Source organism: Phascolarctos cinereus, unplaced genomic scaffold (assembly GCF_003287225.1).
Source record: "Phascolarctos cinereus isolate Bilbo 61053 unplaced genomic scaffold, phaCin_HiC Scaffold_9;HRSCAF=440, whole genome shotgun sequence".
Taxonomy (NCBI): Eukaryota; Metazoa; Chordata; class Mammalia; order Diprotodontia; family Phascolarctidae; genus Phascolarctos; species Phascolarctos cinereus.
In genome coordinates, this window is record NW_027556402.1 from 112,712,487 (window position 1) to 112,733,151 (window position 20,665).

Sequence of the window (20,665 nt, forward strand, 5' to 3'; positions counted from 1 at the left end):
TTATCCAGAAAAGAGAAACCAGTCAATATTTCTATGAGATTTTTCAGTTTCTAATCATTTATTCAAGATCATCTAAAAGATCTTGAAATCAAGAAAGGTAAAAGATGATTCCTCCCCCATTTAGCTGAAAGGTTTATACAGAAAAGATGATGCAGAAAGCAGAAACAATATGTTCTAGCACCTAGCTAAAGTCTTTCAATCACTTGGAGCCCAACAAAAGTTGGCTAACCAGGGTTTTGTGCCTATGCTGCTACCGGTTATTCGGTGCGCTGGGGGTATTGTGTAATAGAATGACTACTGTCATGATCTGAATAACAAGGTTCTTTAGGAACAAGGTCAGGGGTAATGAAGCCCAGAATGAACTAACACTAGTGAGGAATTCTAAGAACAACAAACAGGGGTTTTGAATTGTTGTTTGTGTTGGGTTCAAGACAAAAATCAAAGAAAGAATAGGATCACTCTTCTTGGATAATGCAAATGGACAAAGGTGAAAACAGGGAACTACTCAAGTCTTTTTTTTTCTTTCTATTTTCTCTTTAAGGAGAAACAACCTTTGGACTGGGAAGACAGAACAAAAAATGTTTAGAAGGGAGTGGAAACCTGCAGTTAAGTGAGGAGACTACCTTTGTTGTTCAGTTGTTTTTCAGTTTTGTCTTTATGACCCCATTTGGGGTTTTCTTGGCAATGATACTGGAGTAGTTTGCCATTTCCTTCTCAAGTTCATTTTTCAGATAAGGAAACTGAGGCAAACAGGGTTAAGTGACTTGCCCAGGGCCACATGACTAGTGTCTGAGGTCAGATTTGAACTCAGAAAGATGAGTTCTTGTTTCCAAGCTCAGTGCTCTGTCCACTGTGCCACTTCACTGCCCCAAAGACACTATCTAGCTGCCCTCAATGAGATATAGTGACTCAGTATGGACAAACTACATCTTAGAAAGCAGAGATCATGGCAAATTAAAGAGCTTTTGAAGGTCTGGAAAAAGACAAACACTACCCCTATTTTCATAAGAGTGGAGCCTGGAAATTCTCAACCAGTGATTTTGACTTGTTTCTGGAAAAATTCTAGAACTCATCACTAGAATGATGGTTTGTGAGCATCTGGAAAGGGAAGGCAGCAGAGATTCATCAAGAAAATGTTGTGCCAAACTAACCTCACTTTCTTTTCTGACAGGGTAACTAGACTATATCATGGGAATGCTGTAGACAGAATATACTTAAATTTCAGCAAAGGATTTAGTGTTTTTTCTCCACTATGCTTAAGGATAAGATGGAGAGATATTGTTTGGATGATAATATAATTATTATTGGTGGATTTGGAACTGATTGAATGAATGGACACAAAATAGTCCTTAATGGGTCAACATCAACATGGAGGGAGTTCTATAGTGGGGCATCCCAAGGATCCATCTCTGTCCTTTCGTTTTTCAACTTTTTTTTTTATCAGTGAATTAGGTGAAAGCATAGATGCCTTGTTTGAAGATTACATGAAACTTAGAGGGACTGCTAATGCAGTGAAGATTAGATTTGATGGGCCAGATCTAGTAAGATGAGATTTAATAACATGAAAGTTAAATGTCAAGTTCTGCTCTTGAATTTAAAAAAATCAATTTCACAAATACAGTATGGGGGGGGCAGAGTTGGTATCCCTAAATAACAGTTCATCTGAAAAGGGTTTGGGGGTTATACTGGACCACAGGATCAACATGAATCAGCAGTATAGCAGCCAAGAAAAGCAAATTCTCTCCAGGGCTGTACTAAAAGCCAACACAGTGTCCAGAATGAGGGAAGCAAAAGATCCATTTTACTCTGCTCTAGCCAGTCCATATCCAGAGTACCAAGTTCAGTCTGGGATGCCCTATTTTAGGGAAGACTTACACAAGTTGGAGAGTATTTAGAGGATAGCAACCAGGGTGGGAAAGAGCCTTGAAATACTGTCCTGTGAGGACTGGTTGAAGGATGTGAAGATGACTATCCTGGAAAGAAGTCATAAAAGAAACATGACAGCTGTGTTCAGCTTTTTGAAGGGCAATCACGTGAAAGAGATATTAAACTTATTCTCTTTATCCCCAAAGTACAGAATTTGGAGCAATGAAAGGAAGTAGCAGAAGTAAAAAATAGTGATTAAGGGGGGAAGGAAGACCCCTATTGATTAGAGCTATCCCATGATGTAGTGGGCTGCCCTGGGAGGTAATAGAAGTTGGATAATGACTTGGAGGGTATATTGTGAGAGAAATTCATTTTGGGTAGGGGTTGGAGTGAATGGTCTCTGAGGTCCCTCCTACCTCTTTGTTTTATGAGTAAGGATTCTTGGCACATCAAAAGGATCTAAGAAATGCCTAACTTAGTTTTCCTTGGGACCAAAGAGCAAACAGGCAAACGACCTATCATTTAATAAGTTTGGATAAATAATCATGTAAAAGGCAGGAAGATATCAGAGTGGATGGAGGTGGTCTTGGACTTGGTAAGATCTGGGTTCCAATCCTACTCCTGTCATTATACTGATGTTTGATGCTTGGCAAGTGACTTAACCTCTCAGAGAACTACTGAAGTCAATTCTCTAAGGCTATGTACCATGCACCAATCTGTACTGATAAAGAAGCTTCTTCACTAGGAATTCCCTATACCAATAAAATCACAGGGCTGGCTTAAAAAAAAAAAGAAAACAAAATAGTTACTCTTGGCTGATGTTCTATCCTGTACCCCACTTTGCATAAATATTACATTGTACACACTATCGGTGTTTAAGTATATAGGCTTAGTAACTTTTTAAAGTTTGGATTTTGTCCATTAAATTAACCAATAACTAATGGTTCTTTGACTGACTTTTAATTTGCCCTGGAAAGCCTTGGCTTACTGAAAACAATAACCAAACCCACACTTAAGAGATTTAATAGAGTTCAAGTCTTCCCTTGCCAGGGGAAATGAGAAAATCCTTCTTTTGTTTTCATTCTAGTCACAGAAACCCACACAAGTGCTCACAGGAGGTTTTAGGACAAGGCTCTGATGCTGAGGTATGAAAAGTAATTATTCTGATTACTTTTTAAAAAAGTGATACTCAGAGAGACAAACCTCCTGCTGGTGACTGTTGTATTTTAGAAAAGTAGGAGGCTTATTGGGTGCTGGCTGAGAAGTCTTCTAGGAGAGAAAAGCACTTGCCAAATATCTACCTCTCTTTCTCCAGCACCTCTGGCCACAGTTGTATGATCCTTCTTCATTGTAGTTGTATTTCCCATAAACAGGATGCTCTAATCTTGAAGCCCTGATCATTTAAATGTTGGTATCAATCATGTCTATTGATTTGGTAACAAACTTGTGAGTTTCTTTTAAGGACAGCATGATTATATGTGGAAAAGACAACCAATCAATCAGTAAGTATTTATTAAGCATTTACCTTGTATTAGGCATTGTGCTAAGTACTGGTGATTCAAATACAATGAATGGGAAAAAATCTCTATTCATGAGTTTACATTCTAGTGGGGGAGACAAGGACACGGACACACACACACACACACACACACACACACACACACACACACACTTGCATGCATACACACTCGTATACAGCCAGGTTCTGATTAGTACAAATAGTGAATCCCCTAAAGTGGTCACTTCATTCGAATTTACACTGCTTATTTCCATTGGATTGGAACCAATTGCCATATTTTACATAATTATAACTTCAAATAATGTGAATTTGAATACATGAGACCACTTCAGGGGATGCTTTATTTGCACTAACTGGGATCTATCTATCTATATACACCAGAGAGAAAGACAGGGGTGGGGGAAGGAAAGGAGGAGGGGAAAAAAGAGATAGGGGCCTAGAGGTATAAAGAGAATAAATATAAATAAGTACAAAGTTGTTAAATACAAGGTAGTTTGAGAAGGACACTAACCACTGAGGGGATCAGGAAAGGCTTCATGTAGAAGTTCATGAAGATGGAAATGTTAACATTGGAGATTACGCACTTTAATTATTTCCCCAGAGATTTGAATACACTTAAACAATAACTTAGAAAAGGGCGATTTTTTTTTGGCTTAATGTAATATGAATAAATGCTTACCTTTTGGGGTCCACAATTTTGTAGAGTTTTCCATTGTGAGTCTGGGTCATGCTTTTACTACTTGATAAAATGTACACTTCACCTATTGAAGAAATAAGCACAATAAGTGAAATCAGAGTTATTATCAGTTGGTGCCTAATCCCTAATCATAAGTACATATGGTAAATATAAAATAAAAGATACAAATTCTCATTTCAGAGCAGCTAGGAAGCATAGTATAGAGCGCTGGACCTGGAATCAGGAATTTGAATTTGGGTTCGAATTTGGCCTCAGATACTCACTACCTGGATGACCCTGGGAAGGTCACTCGACCTATGATTACCTTGGGTTCCTCATCTTTAAAATGGGGGTAAAAGTAACATCTACCTCCTAGAGTTATTGCGATGATAAATAAGATATTTGTAAAGTACTGTGCAAACCTTAAAGTACTACATAAGTGCTATAATAATAATAATAATAATAATGTTTATTTTTATTGAAGAGCTACAATGTATAAAGATGTTATTTCCAGATGCAATTGATTATAGACAACACACTCCATGAAGACAGGGATTCCCCGCCAATATGTATCTGTGATTTCATTGATGTAGGAATTCCTATTGTGAAACTCCCTTTACCAGCGAAAATTGTTAATTCTTCTGCAACATAATTGCACGGACCAGGGATATCATGTTTTATTTAACCTGTTTTTTATTCTCCTCTTAAATAGAAAGATGATGTGTTGCATTGTTAGATATGGAGTCAGGAAGATCTAGGTTTAAAACCTACTTAATAGCTGCATAACCATGGGGAAAGTTACAACTTCTCTTAGAAATTAATAAAGAATTAAATAAAAATTAGAAAATAGAAAATAATTAAGGATTAAATACTAAGTTATGGACAGATGGGAATCTGACTTGGAAGAGGAAATGCCTTTGTAACTGAAATCACAGATCTCTGGTGTATTGGACAACTCTCCCCCAGGACCTGGCAAATTATATCGCATACAACAGATACTTGATTTTCTTCATGATTATAAGCTTGAGAACAATATCTGTTCATATGGGTATCCCCAGCATATCACACAGTCTTTGTATATAGTAAATGCTAAATAAATGTTTGCTGAATTTAAAAAAATACATATGTTGAATTTAAAAAGGCTTGTCTGCAAAATGTCCACAAACAGTCTTTATTTCTTATGCCAGTCTGAAAATTTCTGGTTGTTGAGCTGGTCCAGTGAGGGAGAACTACTTAATAATTAGTGCTATCTCAGGAAGGAATGGGGGCTGGGGGATTGGAGAAATAGTGTACAGAGGAATGCTCTAGAACAGATTTCGACTTTAGAGAGAGATTAAGCAATAGTACATCTGAAATCTTTTCTAAATCTATGAATTGAGATAGAAGAACATACTCTTCTTTTCTGCCTAGAAGCCTGACTTCTAGCTTGACTTGATTGTCTAAAAGTACTGTCCTGAAGTGAAGGAATCACAATGGAATCTGCATCAAAGTCTGTCATTTTCATTTCTGTTCTTACTCTCCGCACCACTGTGGCTGGGCTCCTTCCTGCCTTCCCTTCTTTTCACTAGCTTAGACAACACGAGTTCTGATGATGAATTTATAGATAGAGCTTATGCTGTCCTGTCAACTGTCAATAAGAAGATAATTTCCCCTCTTTTGAGATGGACTATGGCATGCCTATTTGCCACTTGTTTTAAAGCCTCTGTTGTGATGCTAGAATCCCAAAGGGTTGAAATATTGAATCTGATGAGTGGGGATACTGCTTCCATCTGGTTTGGGGCTCCTCTAAGAGACTCTAGAGGCAGCTATGTGGTTCAGTGGATAGAAAGCCAGGCCTGGAGTCAGGAAGCACTGAGTTCAAATCTGACCTCAGACACTATCAGCTGTGTGACTTTGGATAAGCCACAACCCTGTCTGCCTCAGTTTTGTCATCTATAAAATGAGCTGGAGAAGGGAAAAGCAAACCACTCCAGTATCACTGCCAAGAAAACCTCAAATAGGGTCATAGAGAGTCAGAACAACAAGAACCAAGGGAGCCATAGGTATGTAGAAAGGTGTTCAGACAGAAAATGAAATCTAATTTCATCTCAAAAGTGAGGGTGTTGGCCCAGATAGCCAATGAGGTGCATTTCAATTAAAAAAAAAATCTATGTGCCTGCACTTTTAACTAATCAACACACAAAAAGAATGTAACTAATCTCTTGAAATATTTCTCTCACTACCTTTCCTTTCAGGTATATACACTTGTCTTATATTCAGATTTGCAGTGCAGAAAGTGTTTTTAAAAATCTGGTACTTGGGCCAAATTCAGTTGTAGGAGGTAAGGAGAGTCAGTCATTTTCATTGGTTGCATTGTAATACCGCTTGGTAGTGAGGAAAGGAAGAAAAATATGGGGAGATGATGCTAGAAAGGGGACTTTTGTAATAGAATTATATCTGCCCTGGTTCTGTAGTTACTGCAGCTAATGCCCGTGAGGACAGGGTATGGGGGTAGGATCTGTGGTAAGTGATGAAAACATTTTGCCCCAGCTGGGTGCTGGACAACCTCTAGGAGAAGGTGGCAGCAGGGAGAGGCAGAGGAACAGTTATAGCAGGAATGTGGGGGAGCTGATTTCTTAGCACTTTGCAACCTCAGGAAGGCAGGGTCAGGGAATGGTTTGCCCCAGTGAGGAAGGTGCAGCAGTAACATGGTGGGAGAAGGATTGTGGAGCACCACAAGGTACTGAAAGGGTAAATTGGGAGAGAAGTGGAAGTTAGCATCCTGAGACCAAGCCCTGCTTGCCTCACCCTAGTCACAGCTCTGGCTATGTTGTAAGTGAAATCTACAAGTGGGCTCTCTTTAGTCTCCATGGCAGGTAAGCAGGTTCATCTTCGCTAGAGGATTTAAAATTCCAGGAAATGGAGAAAATGGTATCAAAACTGCTCTTCTGACCACAGCAGTGAATATCTTGAGCAAGAGGGCCAGGAGGTAGCATAATAAGAATTTGTTTGTGCAATACCTAATTCATCTTCTCCAAATCCTAAGATGTGACCTGAGAAGAAGCCTCTACAAGAGCCGCCATTGCCGAGACATAGAGGTTTTTCTTGCCACTGTTTGGTTCCTGGGCTCTGCTGAAGAGTTAGAAAATTTCTGCAATGAAAACACACCAAGGGGTTCATTATTGCTTTTTGCCAAATGACCATGATCTACACAATGAAAAAAAGTCCTTTATGAAGAGCTTTCTATGTCATTATATCCTGACTACAGAAGGCAAAACAGAAAACAATGTTTTTCACATGGTAGATGCTTAAGATGTGTTCATTAAACTTAATGCAATGGACCTTAACTTGTGTGGAAATGGAAAAATAATATGTGGAAGAGAATACTTTGCTTGAAGGAGGGTACTAACAGCATTTCAGTAGGGGGAAAGCTCCCTCCTTCATTCAGAGCATGATACTTCCTCTCTGGAGCTAGAATTCATGTTGTTGTATTAATCAGAGAGAGGAATAGGAAACACAGAACTTGGGTCTGGATACCTCCCTAGTTCACTAGTGAACTAGTGTATCAGCTCTCCAGTATATCTGAAAGCCATTCTCCAGGAAAACTAGAGGCCTCAGTCTCCTACAATCAGCCATGCAATGACTAGATTTGACTAAGAAAATCATTTGACCTTGACTAAACTTAAGTTTGTTTCATTCCTGTATAAATTGAGAAACTTGTTTACCAAAGTCCCATAAATTTACTAATTATATACATTTAGCGAAGACATAAAAGAGTAAAGGCCTCACTTTTCCCCAAAATAATTTTTAATATCCATTTCTTAGAATTGGTAATTTCCTCCTTCAAAGTACAGCTGAGGTGCCACCCCCTATGAGAAGCCTCTGCTGATGCTCTTTCCCTGTTGAGATTACATCCTAAACATTTTGTCTTAATTTTTCTGGGTCCATGTTGTATTCTGCTGGTTGAATGTAGGTTTCATTAAGTCAGGGAATGCTTCACTTTCGCCTTTGCATACTTAGTACCTAGCCTAGTGTCTTTCACACTGTGAGCACTTGATTATTGTTAGCTGAATGGAATGGGAATGTGAATCACATAAAACATGGCTGCCAAGTTTTTCTTTTATATCATGATTTGAACTCTTTTAAAGTATTTTATGAGAGTGAGGAGAAGAACCAAACAAGCTGGTAGATTGGCCACCAAGACTTCCCTGCCTGTCTCCATGTGTATTTTTATTCACTGGATGGAATATTTTTAAAGACCATCTCTTTGTATGTATGTATGTATGTGTGTGTGTGTGTGTGTGTGTGTGTGTGTGTGTCTTCAGCTGATTCCACACCCGAAACAGAGATTAAAAAGAAACAATCATAGTCTTTATGGCTTATGTGCCCCACTGCCCCATCTGTATTCCATTGCCTTGTTCTCAGGAAAGAGAATCCTATTATAATATTTTATTGCAAACTTTCTGATAGCTAGTCATGGATAGAATAAATGAAATTCGGGGAAACCTACCCATTCCGGTCTCCAAACACATAACTTCCATAGAGTCTTTCAGATTGGCAACCTCGGTAAACAAATCCACCAACCAGGGGCCCATTACTGAATGGCTTGAATTCTAAGAGTGATGGCTCACTTTCTAGAAAGAAACTATCATAGCATTAGATCAAATGAAATGCAATTTCACTAAATAAAGAGAATGTGTTACACAGTGAAAATAAGCAATGAGTTATGTAACAATGAATTTTAACTCTGAAGTAGACACTAGGCCAGCTAAGATAAGATAGGTCTTTAAAATACAATATGGAAGAATGGCTTCTCTTGCCTAAATTTTACCAGCATCTAAGGGAACTCATGTGGGTCTTGTGGTAAGGTCTCAATGAAACCAGAACTGAGTCATTTCTATAATAGCATTTATTGCAATATAACCATAAAGCTTCTTAGTTCCTATAAGTGCTTTCATATATGTTTTGGATATTTGACAAAATTCTCGGGAAAATATACAATATTTAAAATCCCTAATAATACTAAAATCAGACTAGATAGAATTAGCGCTATGATTAATGAGCATATCTTTATTTAAAATCAACACTAATATGCACAAAATACCATTGCTTGATCAATTAACTTCCTAATTTAAAACAGCTTTAAAACTTTTTGGCTTTACATTTAGATCCAGATTTCCTAGTGGGGTTTCTATGTCACTGTTGTCATCATCATCACAGCACCACAACTATAAACATATGCATGTTAAATATTGTATGGGTGTGGGGTTGGGGGAAAAGGTACCTAGGATCAATTGGTTCAACAAACCCTCTCATTTTACAGATGAGGAAACTGGAGCCCAGAGAAATGAAGTGACTTGTTCCATGTCACTAGAAATGAGCCAAAAACAAATGATCAGTCTGAACACTGATTCTTACCAATTTTATTTCGACCCATTACCAGGAGGCAGTATTTCAGATAAATGTTATTTTAATGCAATAATATGCCTGTGTAAAGCCCTCCTTGAAAAACAGGAATAGTGAATTTTCTATCAGATTAGCTACCTGACGTTTATTAATACGTATACACACATACATATATGCACACATACATAGATATACATATATGTATGTATGTATGTATCCGCACATATTTAAAAGTAGACAATTATAATAATACAGTCAATGTTGGTAAATAGTTTTAGATGGACTGGTTAATATTAAAACAAAACCCAAATGAATGTACATTGTCTCAAAACTAACAAAGTTATCAAACTTAGAAAAAAATCAAGTCTATCAAGTTTATATTTGGGCTTCATCCACATCCAAATGCATAGTTTAAAATAGTTTATAGTTTTAACTCTACTCTTTTAGCAAGAATAGCATTGATTCTCTGTATCACATTTCTTAAAAGGTCCTACTGCCTTGACTTATGCACGTCATGATTCTCCCACTCACTATAAATATGTTTGCTAAAATAATCACACTTAAATTGCATTCCAGATTGACATGTCTTCTACTTATTTTTTCCATATTTGCTGAGACTTGCACATTATATATTAAAGGGTTACTTGTAAGTGATATTAAGCTTACCCTTATTATTTTTTCCTTAATATAAAAAATGCCAAAATAAGTCTTCCCATCATATACTAAGTACATAAAAATTACTACACTTGATTTTACTGATGAGCAAGTTCTGAACAGCTAACTTTTTGAAGGTCCATTAAGTCTTTTGGGCCCACAGGGCACCATTTAGTTCATGGAAAGGGTAATTAACTACGTTGAACCCTTAGGGCTTATGAGACTCATTGGACCTTTAAGAAAAGGGGAAAATGTACTCTCTAACTCACTGGTAGTTAATTAGGGCTACTATTCTCAAGCTTTCCCATGTGTTTATCGGGCAGAATTGCCTTTTCATTTTTATTCCATACCTTCAAATCATTGAAAAAGAACAGAATCTTTAAGTTATACTGAACTTACCATAGTCTTTCCCTTTTATGATCTGTAGGATTCTGGCTGATGACCTGTTCTTTCCATTTGAATCTGAGCAAAGTATTGTTAAGTTGATATTTACATCTGTGGGGTGTCGATCCACTGCACATCTGTACATCAAAGAGATAATGAATCCATCTATTGGTTCCTTATGCCCATAATGGAGATTCTGACCTAGGATTATTCAATTGCCCAACAGCCCAATAGATCTAATAGTCAAGCCTTTTTCTCTAGGAAAGGATGTAGACTTAGACTTGTGCTCATTTATCTTGACTGGTCTAAAAGGTCTTTGGATGGGGACATTCCTCCTCTTCTCTTGGTTACCTGCTTCAATATAGTGAAATGGGGGGTATATCATCGGCTAGGGCCTTGGACCCACTCAGAAGGCCTTGGGCCAGTTCTTGCTCTTTTCCTGTGATTATACTGAATTATATTCCTTTGATTGTACTACTTCTTTGTGAGCTTCCATTTCTTCATCCACACAAATGGGAAAAACAATACTTGCATTACCTTCTTCACAGGGATGTTGTGAGGACAATATTTTATAAACTCCAAAGCACTACACATATGTGACTTTCATTCCAATCCAATCAGTTTTTATTAAATATTTATATGTAAGACACTGTGCTACATACTAGGGATCCAAAAAAAAAAAAAAGAAAGAAAACGGTGCCTGCCCTCAGGCAGCTTACATTTCACTAGCAGGAGGAGTTCATATTTTGATCCAGAGATTAGTTTTTATTTGTGACCTAAATTTTTTCCTTTTTTCACTTTGATCTCTCTCTCTCTGTGTGCATATGCGTATTTTTTCATTTTTTTCTTTCACGCACATTATCTTTATGTAATCTCAATGATGTTATCTCCAATGGGAAGATGCTAATTAGTTTTCAGTCATGTATTTATCTCCATATTAAACAGGCAATGTGTTTGCAGTATTAGTGAAATCTTAATTTTCTGGCTTGATGAATCAATGAATCTTGTCTTTCCAGAACAAAGTGAAGACTCAGTAAATCATCACAACACACATTTTCTGCCTTTTTTTTTTTTTTGCTACCACAATGTGCCAGGGAATAAAATAGCTGGTGGATCTCACATTTGAATCCAAAGGAAACGCTGTGTCTTCTTTTGCCTCACTGATTATGGAGTGTGAATTGGAATCTGAGGTGGTAGCCATTGTCTTCCTTAACAGCTTAGAGGAGAACCTGCATTCAGCTGCTTTGGGTGCAGAAGGAAGACAAACTGTTGTGTCCCCTTGGATTCAGCAGCCTTCCCCAATGGAAGGCGGAGGTTCTTGGAAAGTCTCTTAGAATTTCAGATAAAAAAATGAGCAACAGCTCACACTTCCAGTACCTTAAGGTCTAAAAAGTGCTTTACATACACTTTCCCATATAATTTTCACAACTATATAATGTTATTATGATTTTTCCCATTTTGTGAGAATATTGAGGCTTAGAGAAATTAAATGACTGGCCCTGGGCCACATACCTAGTAAATGCCAAAGGAGGGATTTGAATGGAGATCTTGGGGGGGGGGGCTTCAAGTCCAATATTCTACCCCTCCCCCCATCTTCTAGACTTGGCCATGGTGGCTCTCCTTTTGTAACACCTACTGTTAGCCAGAGTGTCTTTTGGTTCAGCGCATGTTGAGAATTTTCTTAAGGAAATATATTTATATGACGATATGGGTGGGGGGGGAGCTGGAGAGAGGCACAAGTGTGTAGGGAGAATTAGAGGAAAATGCCTTTTCTTCTACTTGTATAAGAATGCTATATGAATCCAAAGGATAGCATACTTCTTATCCAAGACTGCTTTTCCAAGCTAACGTGTATCTGAGGTGGGACATGAATGCTGGTCTTACTGACTCTGAGGCCAGGACTCTAGCCATCATGCTACACTGCCTCTCAAAGATGAGCTATTTTGCTGAAAAGGAAGGGAATTGTAAACTTTGTCTTTCTTGATGAAGAAGTGATACATGTAGAAGACAGGACGTAAATTTGGGAATCAGTAACATTTCACATGGTGGTCGTTCAGTAAATGTTTGAGCAGTTAGTGTGGGACAGCAGAAACAGCAATGACTTCGGAGTCAGAAGAACTGAGTTCAAATCCTTGCTTGACCATTTACTAGCTGTGTGACCTTAGGAAAATCGCAGCCTCTCTGGACCTCAATATCTTCAACTGTAAAACAGGGTTGTACAAGATGGCCTCTCAGGTAGCTTCTAGTACTAAATCTATGATGTTCTGATCCGATCAGTTTTATTTACATTGCCAAATACCTCCCTCTCTGCAGGTTAGACAGTTGACTTTTTGTTCTTCTGGACTGGACTTATGATTTCATTGCTATAAGGAGTTCCTGCTGAGGAACTTCTGTCACCAGTGAAGATCAGCTCCTTTTAAATTTTTAACATTTTTATTTTCACAACTTATGGGCCATGAGAGATCAAGTGATTTGCAGGAGGTTAAACAGCCAGTATGATATGGCAGAGGGTGCTTCTCAACCCTGGTCACCTTGACTCTGAAGCTCTTTATTCATTATACTACCAGCCTTACAAGCAGAAAATAAGTTGATTAAGTATGTATCAAGTGGATCTTCCAAGACTTTCTCTGGAAACTAAATCCTAAAAGTTCTAAGTAATTCTACATAACACAATTTTCCTTTCTTTATTGTTCAATATAATGTAGGCAGTGCTTAACCTTTTCCCTTCCAGTACCTGCATCTTTCATTGGGGGTAAAAATCACCTTTAACTTTAGCATGAGTCTTTTTTAAATGATATTGCATCTACTAGCAATTTCAAGGGGCAGCTAGGTGGTGCAGTGGATAGAGAAATCAGCCCTGGAGTCAGGAGGACCTGAGTTCAAATCTGGCCTCAGACACTTACTAGCTAGGTGACCTTGGGCAAGTCACAAACTCTATTGCCTCAAAAAAAAAAGAATAGCTAATATATAGCAATTTCAGATTCAAGGATGCGAATCAAATGGTTTCTTTTTTTTTTCTAACAAACTTCATGTTGATTTTTCATGATTATTAAATTAGTCTAAAGATGCTGTGGTCTAAGAAATACAGCTTTTTAAAAATTTGTTTTCTTTTCCATGGCCAAATTCATTTAAGTGGTTATGGATCTCATTTAGTAGGCTCTGCAATATTCTGTGGTATCATGGAATCAATATGACACCTTATGCAAATAGTAGCATCTGTAGGACATTGCCACTTAGGGAATCTCTCTTTCATTTAGGCTCTTCACTGGACATCTTGAATGACAGGAGTCTATGCCTTCAGCAAGCATGCATCTGAGGCCTCCATGTAGAAACTAGTGACTAGGCCTCTGGCCCCCAGCATAAGAAGCTTGGGATAGTGCCCCCTGTGACCCAGGGAACAGAGCTCAACTTTAAGTCACAAAATAGGCTGGAAAATGAATATGAAACAGAAAAGAGCTCTGACCATAGAAAACTACTATGGCAACAGGGAAGATAAAAACACAGACTCAGAAAAGGAATATCACTTGATATTAGTAATTAGAGGGTCATTGAGCAAGATGCTCCATTGTTATCTGCGAAATATCGACAGAATTAGAGGATGAATATGCTGTGTGCCGCCCCCCCCATGGAAGATTTATAGGACTGTGTGAATAATAGCTTCATAAGAGAGACAGGCATTGATTGATTACCATCTATACCACTGGAAATTTCCACATTTGTGACACAACAGACATACTCAAGTGTCAAAAGACATTTTCCACAAGAATATTTCTTGTTTCTTGTTTCTTAACATAATGGCAACATTTTACCATCACGAATCCCTCAATCCTTCTAAACTCTGGGTTAATGGTTATAACAATTTAAAACTGGTTTCTTCTTTATTGGAATTTTGGGTCTCTCTTAAAAAACTAAGAGACAGAACATGAAGTGAGAACCTTTGCCTCTAGGTCAGCTAGTGAGCTGCCTCAAATCTGATTGGAGGGACAAGAGATAGCACCCTGTGATTGCACTGGGACAAGGAACTAAACCAATGGTTAACAAGGGGAGGGGGGACACACAAGTTGGGGCTTGAGCCAAATATAGTAGAGAAGAAAAATCCCATCTTCTCAAGCGTATGGCTAGAACCCTGAGGGGAAGAGGCAGCCTGCTTTATTGTGAAAAAGTGAGCCCAGAGAGATGAGAAAACTCCCTCTACTAAGGCAGGCTGGCACCTTCCCTGTAACTTCTAGTTTTAAAGTTAACTAGAGGACCCACAGTCAAATAGTCCATAGGTATCAGAGGCAGGATTTAATCCCAGGGCTTCCTAGCTTTCCTTCCCATCCATAATCTTTATGGCCATTTTATGGTTCAGAGGATCAGTTTCTTCTCCCAAGCCAATGTTCTCCTTCCCGTAACCAAAGATATAAATCAGAGTCTTGGAGTTCATCTCCTTACCTGCCTGGATTGTGGAGCCCATGTGCAAATACTTCGGGGGGCTGATTGGTGCTGTTAAAGTGTGGATTGCTCTTCGGTATGGAATAAGGCACATTGCACATGTCAGTATCTACATCCAGCCGTAACACCGAACCTGTAAAATCACTGAGAAAGTTGGAGGACAACATAATTGTTTAAAAGTGTTTTTGTAACCACAATTCCCATACATCTTAGGGTGCCACAATTATGTATGTGTGCATACTCAATGCCAAGCAAATGACCTGGCACCATTGATTACCATGAGTAATTAGAATATTAGTTATTACCTTTTGAATTTCTAAGTCATTAATTATAGAAATTACGTGCAAACTTCTTTGAAAAATGGGATGTATTTGTTTCACCTAAATTACTTTAATGAGGTGATTAGAGAGTGAATTTAACTATTTGTTCACTGGAAGTAAATTCATCAAAGATGCAAAATACATAAAGAAACTGAAGAAGGGGAAAATTTTTGTCTGATAGCTATGGTGTCAAGAAAAGCACTGCAGAACAATAGTAAGTAAGGGGAGGGCATTTTTTCCTGCTTTGTAGACTGGATGGACAAGGTCAAATAGGGACGACAGCTTAGGAATTGCAAAACAGAAAGAGGTTACTTTTTTCATTCTTTTTCCAATCTGACCACAACAGTCCAATCCATCTTTTAAAATCTATCCCAAATGTTATTCTCTCCATGGAGTTTTCCCTGATCTTCTCTAGTTGGTAATTAGCTGTCCCAACTTGGACCTAATAGAGCAGTTAGCTTGCATGTTTCTCATTCACTTACTGAGAATTGTGGACATTTACATTTGTGTTGTAGACTGTAAGGGAGATGTGGGCAGGGTCTATGTCTTCTTTAAACTTTCATACTCTACCAGTGCTTAGTACAGTATCCTGTACATGGTATCACGGTCATTAAATCAATGTTGAATTTTGATGGTTGAATCCTTACACTTCTCCACCTACAATTCACCTACTTTCAACATCTAGCTAAAGATCCTCCCCAAGAAGCTTTTCTGGAATGATTTTCTCCTTCATGTTTATTTCCTTACTTAAGATCAGAAGATTTAGAGCTAGAAGGAGTTATCATTTACTTCAGCCAATCTCTTTTACAGATAGGAAAACTGAGACCCACAGAGTTTAAATGACTTCATGACCTTTTATGATTTATGATGGCTTTGCTGCTAATTGTGATTATGAGCAAATCACTTCACTCCCCTGTGCCTTGAGTTCCTCATCTGTAAAATGAGGAAAATAATACTTGCATTATCTATCTCACAGGCTTCTCACATGGAAATGCTTTGTACACTATAAAGTGCAGAACAAATGTGACTTCTCTATAGTTTGTAGTGTACCACACAATTATTTATATAGCATTTAGTATGTATCAAAGGTGAGGTTTGAACTCAGCCTTTCTTGACTCCAAGCCAAGTTGAGAGTGCTGATTCTTCACATCCAGGGTGTCCTAAAAGTCTTAGTGCAAATATAGAGAGGCAGGATGGTGTACTATGTAGCTGGCCTCAGAGACAAGCAAACTTAGGTTCAAATTCAGCCCCTTCCACATATTGGCAGTGTGCCCCTGAGTAAATGACTTGCCTTCTCACTTCCCTCAGGCAACTCTCTGATGATGTAACTCTCAGAGCTGGTACCAATCTATGTTGGTGGAGGGAGTTTTCTCAGTGGGAGTTCCCTATACCAATGCCATTAGAGGTCTAGATCTCCCAGGAACACATGAAAACCTAATTAATAATTAATTATTAATGATGATTCTAATTTGATAACTTCTTTTATTCAAAGCTTCTGAGAGGCAATGTGGTGGTACAAGGGATAAAGTTCTGGGCCTCAGACATTTACTAGTTCTGTGACTCTAACTCTATCTGGCTAGTGTCCTGGGGAAGCTGATTTCCCTTTTAAAGCCCCTGACACTGAGATGGGGAGTAGAAGCCCTCACTATTCTAAGATGGGGAGCAGACGTCCCTCCCTGTCTACACTTAAAGACCTAGGAGGGAAACAGGGGGTGGGGAGGGCTGGTTAGAAATGAATATCTTAGAAAAGAGTGCTTGGTCTGATTTTTTTCCCCAATGAAATTAATATTCAATAAACTGTGATGGAGCTTGCCAGATCTTTGAACCTATGAATATACTGAGTAGATCTCTTATTCCCTGGCTTTATTCAAATTTCGGCTTCTGCAACCAGATTTTCCTGGTCCTCAATAATGTTAATGCTCTCTTCCCTCTGAGATTATCTAAAATTTACCCTGTAGGTATCTTATTTCTACATAGTTGTTTTTATGGGATCTCACTTATTAGACTGTGAGCTTCTTGAAAGCAGGCACTACATTTTGTCTCTTTGTATCCGCTGCACTTAGCACAGCGACTGGTACAGATTGTCTGGTCATCCAGTCACATCTAAATCTTCATGACTCCATTTGGGGTTTTCTTAGCAAAGATACTGGAGTGATTTGCCATTTCTTTCTCCAGCTCATTTTGCAGATGAGGAAACGAGGCAGACAGGGTTAAGTGACTTGCCCAGGTTTGCATAGCTGGTAAGTGTCTGAGGTCAGATTTGAACTGAGGTCTTCTTGACTCCTTTCCCAGCACTCTATCCACTGAACCAACTACCTCCCTCAACCTGGTAGGTAGTAGGTGCCTAATAAATGATTGTTGACTTGATTTGACCTCTCTGTGTCTGTTTCCTCACCTGTACAACGGAGGGGTTTGAACTATGTCACCTCTAAGGTCCCTTCCAGATCTAAATCAATGATCCTATGATTTTATGACATAATTTAAGCATTCTTTTTCCTATTTTACAACAGTAAAAGATGAAAGACTAGATGATAAAGTGATGAACAAAGGAGGAAAGGCTGAAACTGCAGCTTTCCTAACTCACTGGCACTTCCAATTGGCGTGACACAAATGTGGGAAGAAGGTTGCCCTGACCCTGGCAGAATCTGTACCTTAAACCGTCCATTTCTTCCATGTCGTCCAAGGTGATCATCCCATCCCCGAGGAAAACGTATAAAAAGCCATCGGGGCCAAACAGCAGCTGTCCGCCTAGATGCTTCCTGTGCAGCTCAGCTACTTCCAGGAACATGCGGGCTGTTCTCATGTCAACTTGTTGGGGATTTTTTCTGCATTATAGAGAGAGATACGATGCTATGATTAGATTCTCTGTAGTTGCAGAGTGAACAACCAAAACAAGAATAACAGTGAAATGAATCCTTGAACGGTGCAAAAGCAACATTATTTTCTAGGTCATAGGAAAAGCACTTAATTTGTAAGATAGCTTGTGGGGGGTCTGGGGGGGGGAGAAGAGGAGAATGCTAAAAATATAAACTTCCATGCTCTTCTGCTACAGGCAGACTTTCTGCAAAACCATACATGTCTGCTTTAGATGCTTGAAAGGTTTTGACTGTTTTATTGTACAAAAATTACAAAGTGAGGAGAAATGCGAAGCTTTGGATGCCAATGCCTTAGCTATTTTAATGGTACCTGGACACTGTATATTCCACGACCCTAAGAATGTGGTCGTGAGGTCCGATGGCCCATCGTTCCTGGTTGGTGGTATAAGACACATACAGCTTTCCATTTTTCTTGTAATTGGGATGGAATGCAAGGCTTAGCAGTCCTCTTTCATCTCCTCCCTGCAGTCAAATGAAAAACACAAAGAATTGTGAAGTTAATTATGTTCTTTATTGTGTTTCAGCTGGAACCCCAAAAGAGTCCCTTTCTTTCTTCTGGATAATCTTTGCCCAAACTCTTTTCTTTTCTTCCTTGACTACTGCACAAAAAAGGATTATAAAACATTTCACTTTGTGGGCTCTTTAAGGGTTGGAACAAGACGATTGTCTTGTGCGGTTATCTATGCCCAAGACTCTTAGCCCACTTTTGTCAAGTGATTTGTGTATGTAATCTTGGGAAGCCATGAAGACAACTTTAAAGGCTATACAAAATTCTTTCCTGGGTTACTAGGCTGCTCGTAGTCCATGGAAGACAAATAAAAAGGTCCACAATCGGCAGTCACTTCAAATCCAAGTATCCCAAACCTGAAACAGTGTGGACTGCCAGCTCCCACCGTCTTGGCAATATGTTTAGAAAACAGTGAAATTGCTTGTGTAATATACAAACCTTTGTTTTACCCTGGAGGCATCTATATCAGTTGTCACAACCATGGTGGTCTGTTCGTCATAGCTAGAACACTGTAGGTAATAAGCAGTCGGAGCCTTTCTGCATCCAAATAATATCTTTTTACATGCGCCTCCCCCCCTTTTTTTTTGCAGAGGGTCTTTCTTTAGGGAGGGAGAAAAGGAAGGAAGGAGGGAAGGCTGCTGAAAGGGGGGAGGGGGAGGGTAGTGGAGGCATGAAGCTAGGGAAGAAAAAAAATCCCCCTAACTTGCTTTTATTATTATCGAAACCACAAAGAGCAGTTCTGTGCACATTAGACAGCACGGCGAACATGCTATAAAGCACTATCAAGATAAAAAAACCCCAAAATCAGCTACTTCTTAAATGAAAGGCAATTTATCTTCATTTCCCTGATAATTCATCTTGCAGTATTGCTGAACTAAATAGATGCTTCACTTTCATTTTACGTGATGAATACTTGATGGAACTTTCTATAATGAAGTGAATAAGTAAATCTATCTAGATCAGGACACAGCCATCATTCAGGGTCTGGCATGCCCTGAGTGTGTGGTTTTGTACAGTTGAAAAGAGGTGCAAACCCCAAAACTATTGTCAGTAGAATACTTGATGGTCAGTGTTCCTAAGAAATATTACCTTATTAAGTATCCTAACACTCTAGTGAAAGTGAGGGCAAGTCAATTCCCCTTTTGCAGAAAGGGAAATGAAGGTAAAAATGAGTGAGTTTATACTGAGGCTAGCAAAAGTGCTCTGGGTTCCTACAAATCCTAGCAGTGAGAAGTCTTTTTTACAAGACTATGTGTTGAAACTGAAATCCTTCCTGCCCTTTCCCCAGCCTAAGAATAAAGGCTGTGACAGAAGCACTGGAAGGTGGTAGTGCATATTTTACATAACCTTGGGATAGGAAATTTAACTCTCAGGCATAAAAGTATACTTTCTATACATATATATTACTCAACTCCAAATTTGATTTCTAGCTTAGAAAAAAGGAATTTTACCATATATTAATATGAATTTAAACTATGCTATTTACTAGAAAATGTAGCAGTCAGTCAATAAGTATTTGGGGCAGCTAGGTGGTGGTCAGGAAAATCTGAGGTCAAATCCATTCTTAGACACTTACTAGCTGTGTGACCCTGAGCAAGTCACTTAAACTCTGTTTACCTCAGCTTCTTCATTTGTAAAATGGAGATAATAATAGTACCTACCTCCCAGGGATGTTATGAAGATGAAAGGAGATGATAATTGTAAAGTGTTAGAACGTAGTAAGGCACATATGTGCCTGGCACATAGTAAGGGCTTTATAAATCTTAGCTATTATTATTATTATATTATAATTATTAACTATTATTATTAGTAGGCACTGCAGAGGATAGCGAGAACAGCAAAAATAGCCCCTGCCCTCAAGGAGCTCATGTTCTAATGGGAGGAGAAAACATGTAAATGACCAGGTACAACTATGTGAATAGTTATCAATGAGTCAATAAAGAATTTAGAAGATTCCAACTTTAGTCAAAGAAATGATGGAGAAAGAATGTGAATGTCTTTGGATGACAAAAGCCAGACGAACATGTGAACCACAGTGATGGA

General features: G+C 38.6%; 1 protein-coding gene across 1 annotated transcript in view; it reads right to left on the reverse strand.

The window, feature by feature from the left end:
• HHIP (hedgehog interacting protein) overlaps positions 1-20,665 on the reverse strand; it is a 138,861-nt gene that overhangs the window by 27,145 nt on the left and 91,051 nt on the right. Inside the window, exons 5-11 of the mRNA XM_020989835.2 lie at positions 18,425-18,576; positions 17,890-18,063; positions 14,919-15,062; positions 10,500-10,621; positions 8,551-8,674; positions 7,061-7,191; positions 4,065-4,146 (exon numbers count right to left, since the gene is read on the reverse strand). Coding sequence (XP_020845494.1) covers positions 4,065-4,146; positions 7,061-7,191; positions 8,551-8,674; positions 10,500-10,621; positions 14,919-15,062; positions 17,890-18,063; positions 18,425-18,576 — 929 coding nt within the window. The remainder of the gene's footprint in view (positions 1-4,064; positions 4,147-7,060; positions 7,192-8,550; positions 8,675-10,499; positions 10,622-14,918; positions 15,063-17,889; positions 18,064-18,424; positions 18,577-20,665) is intronic.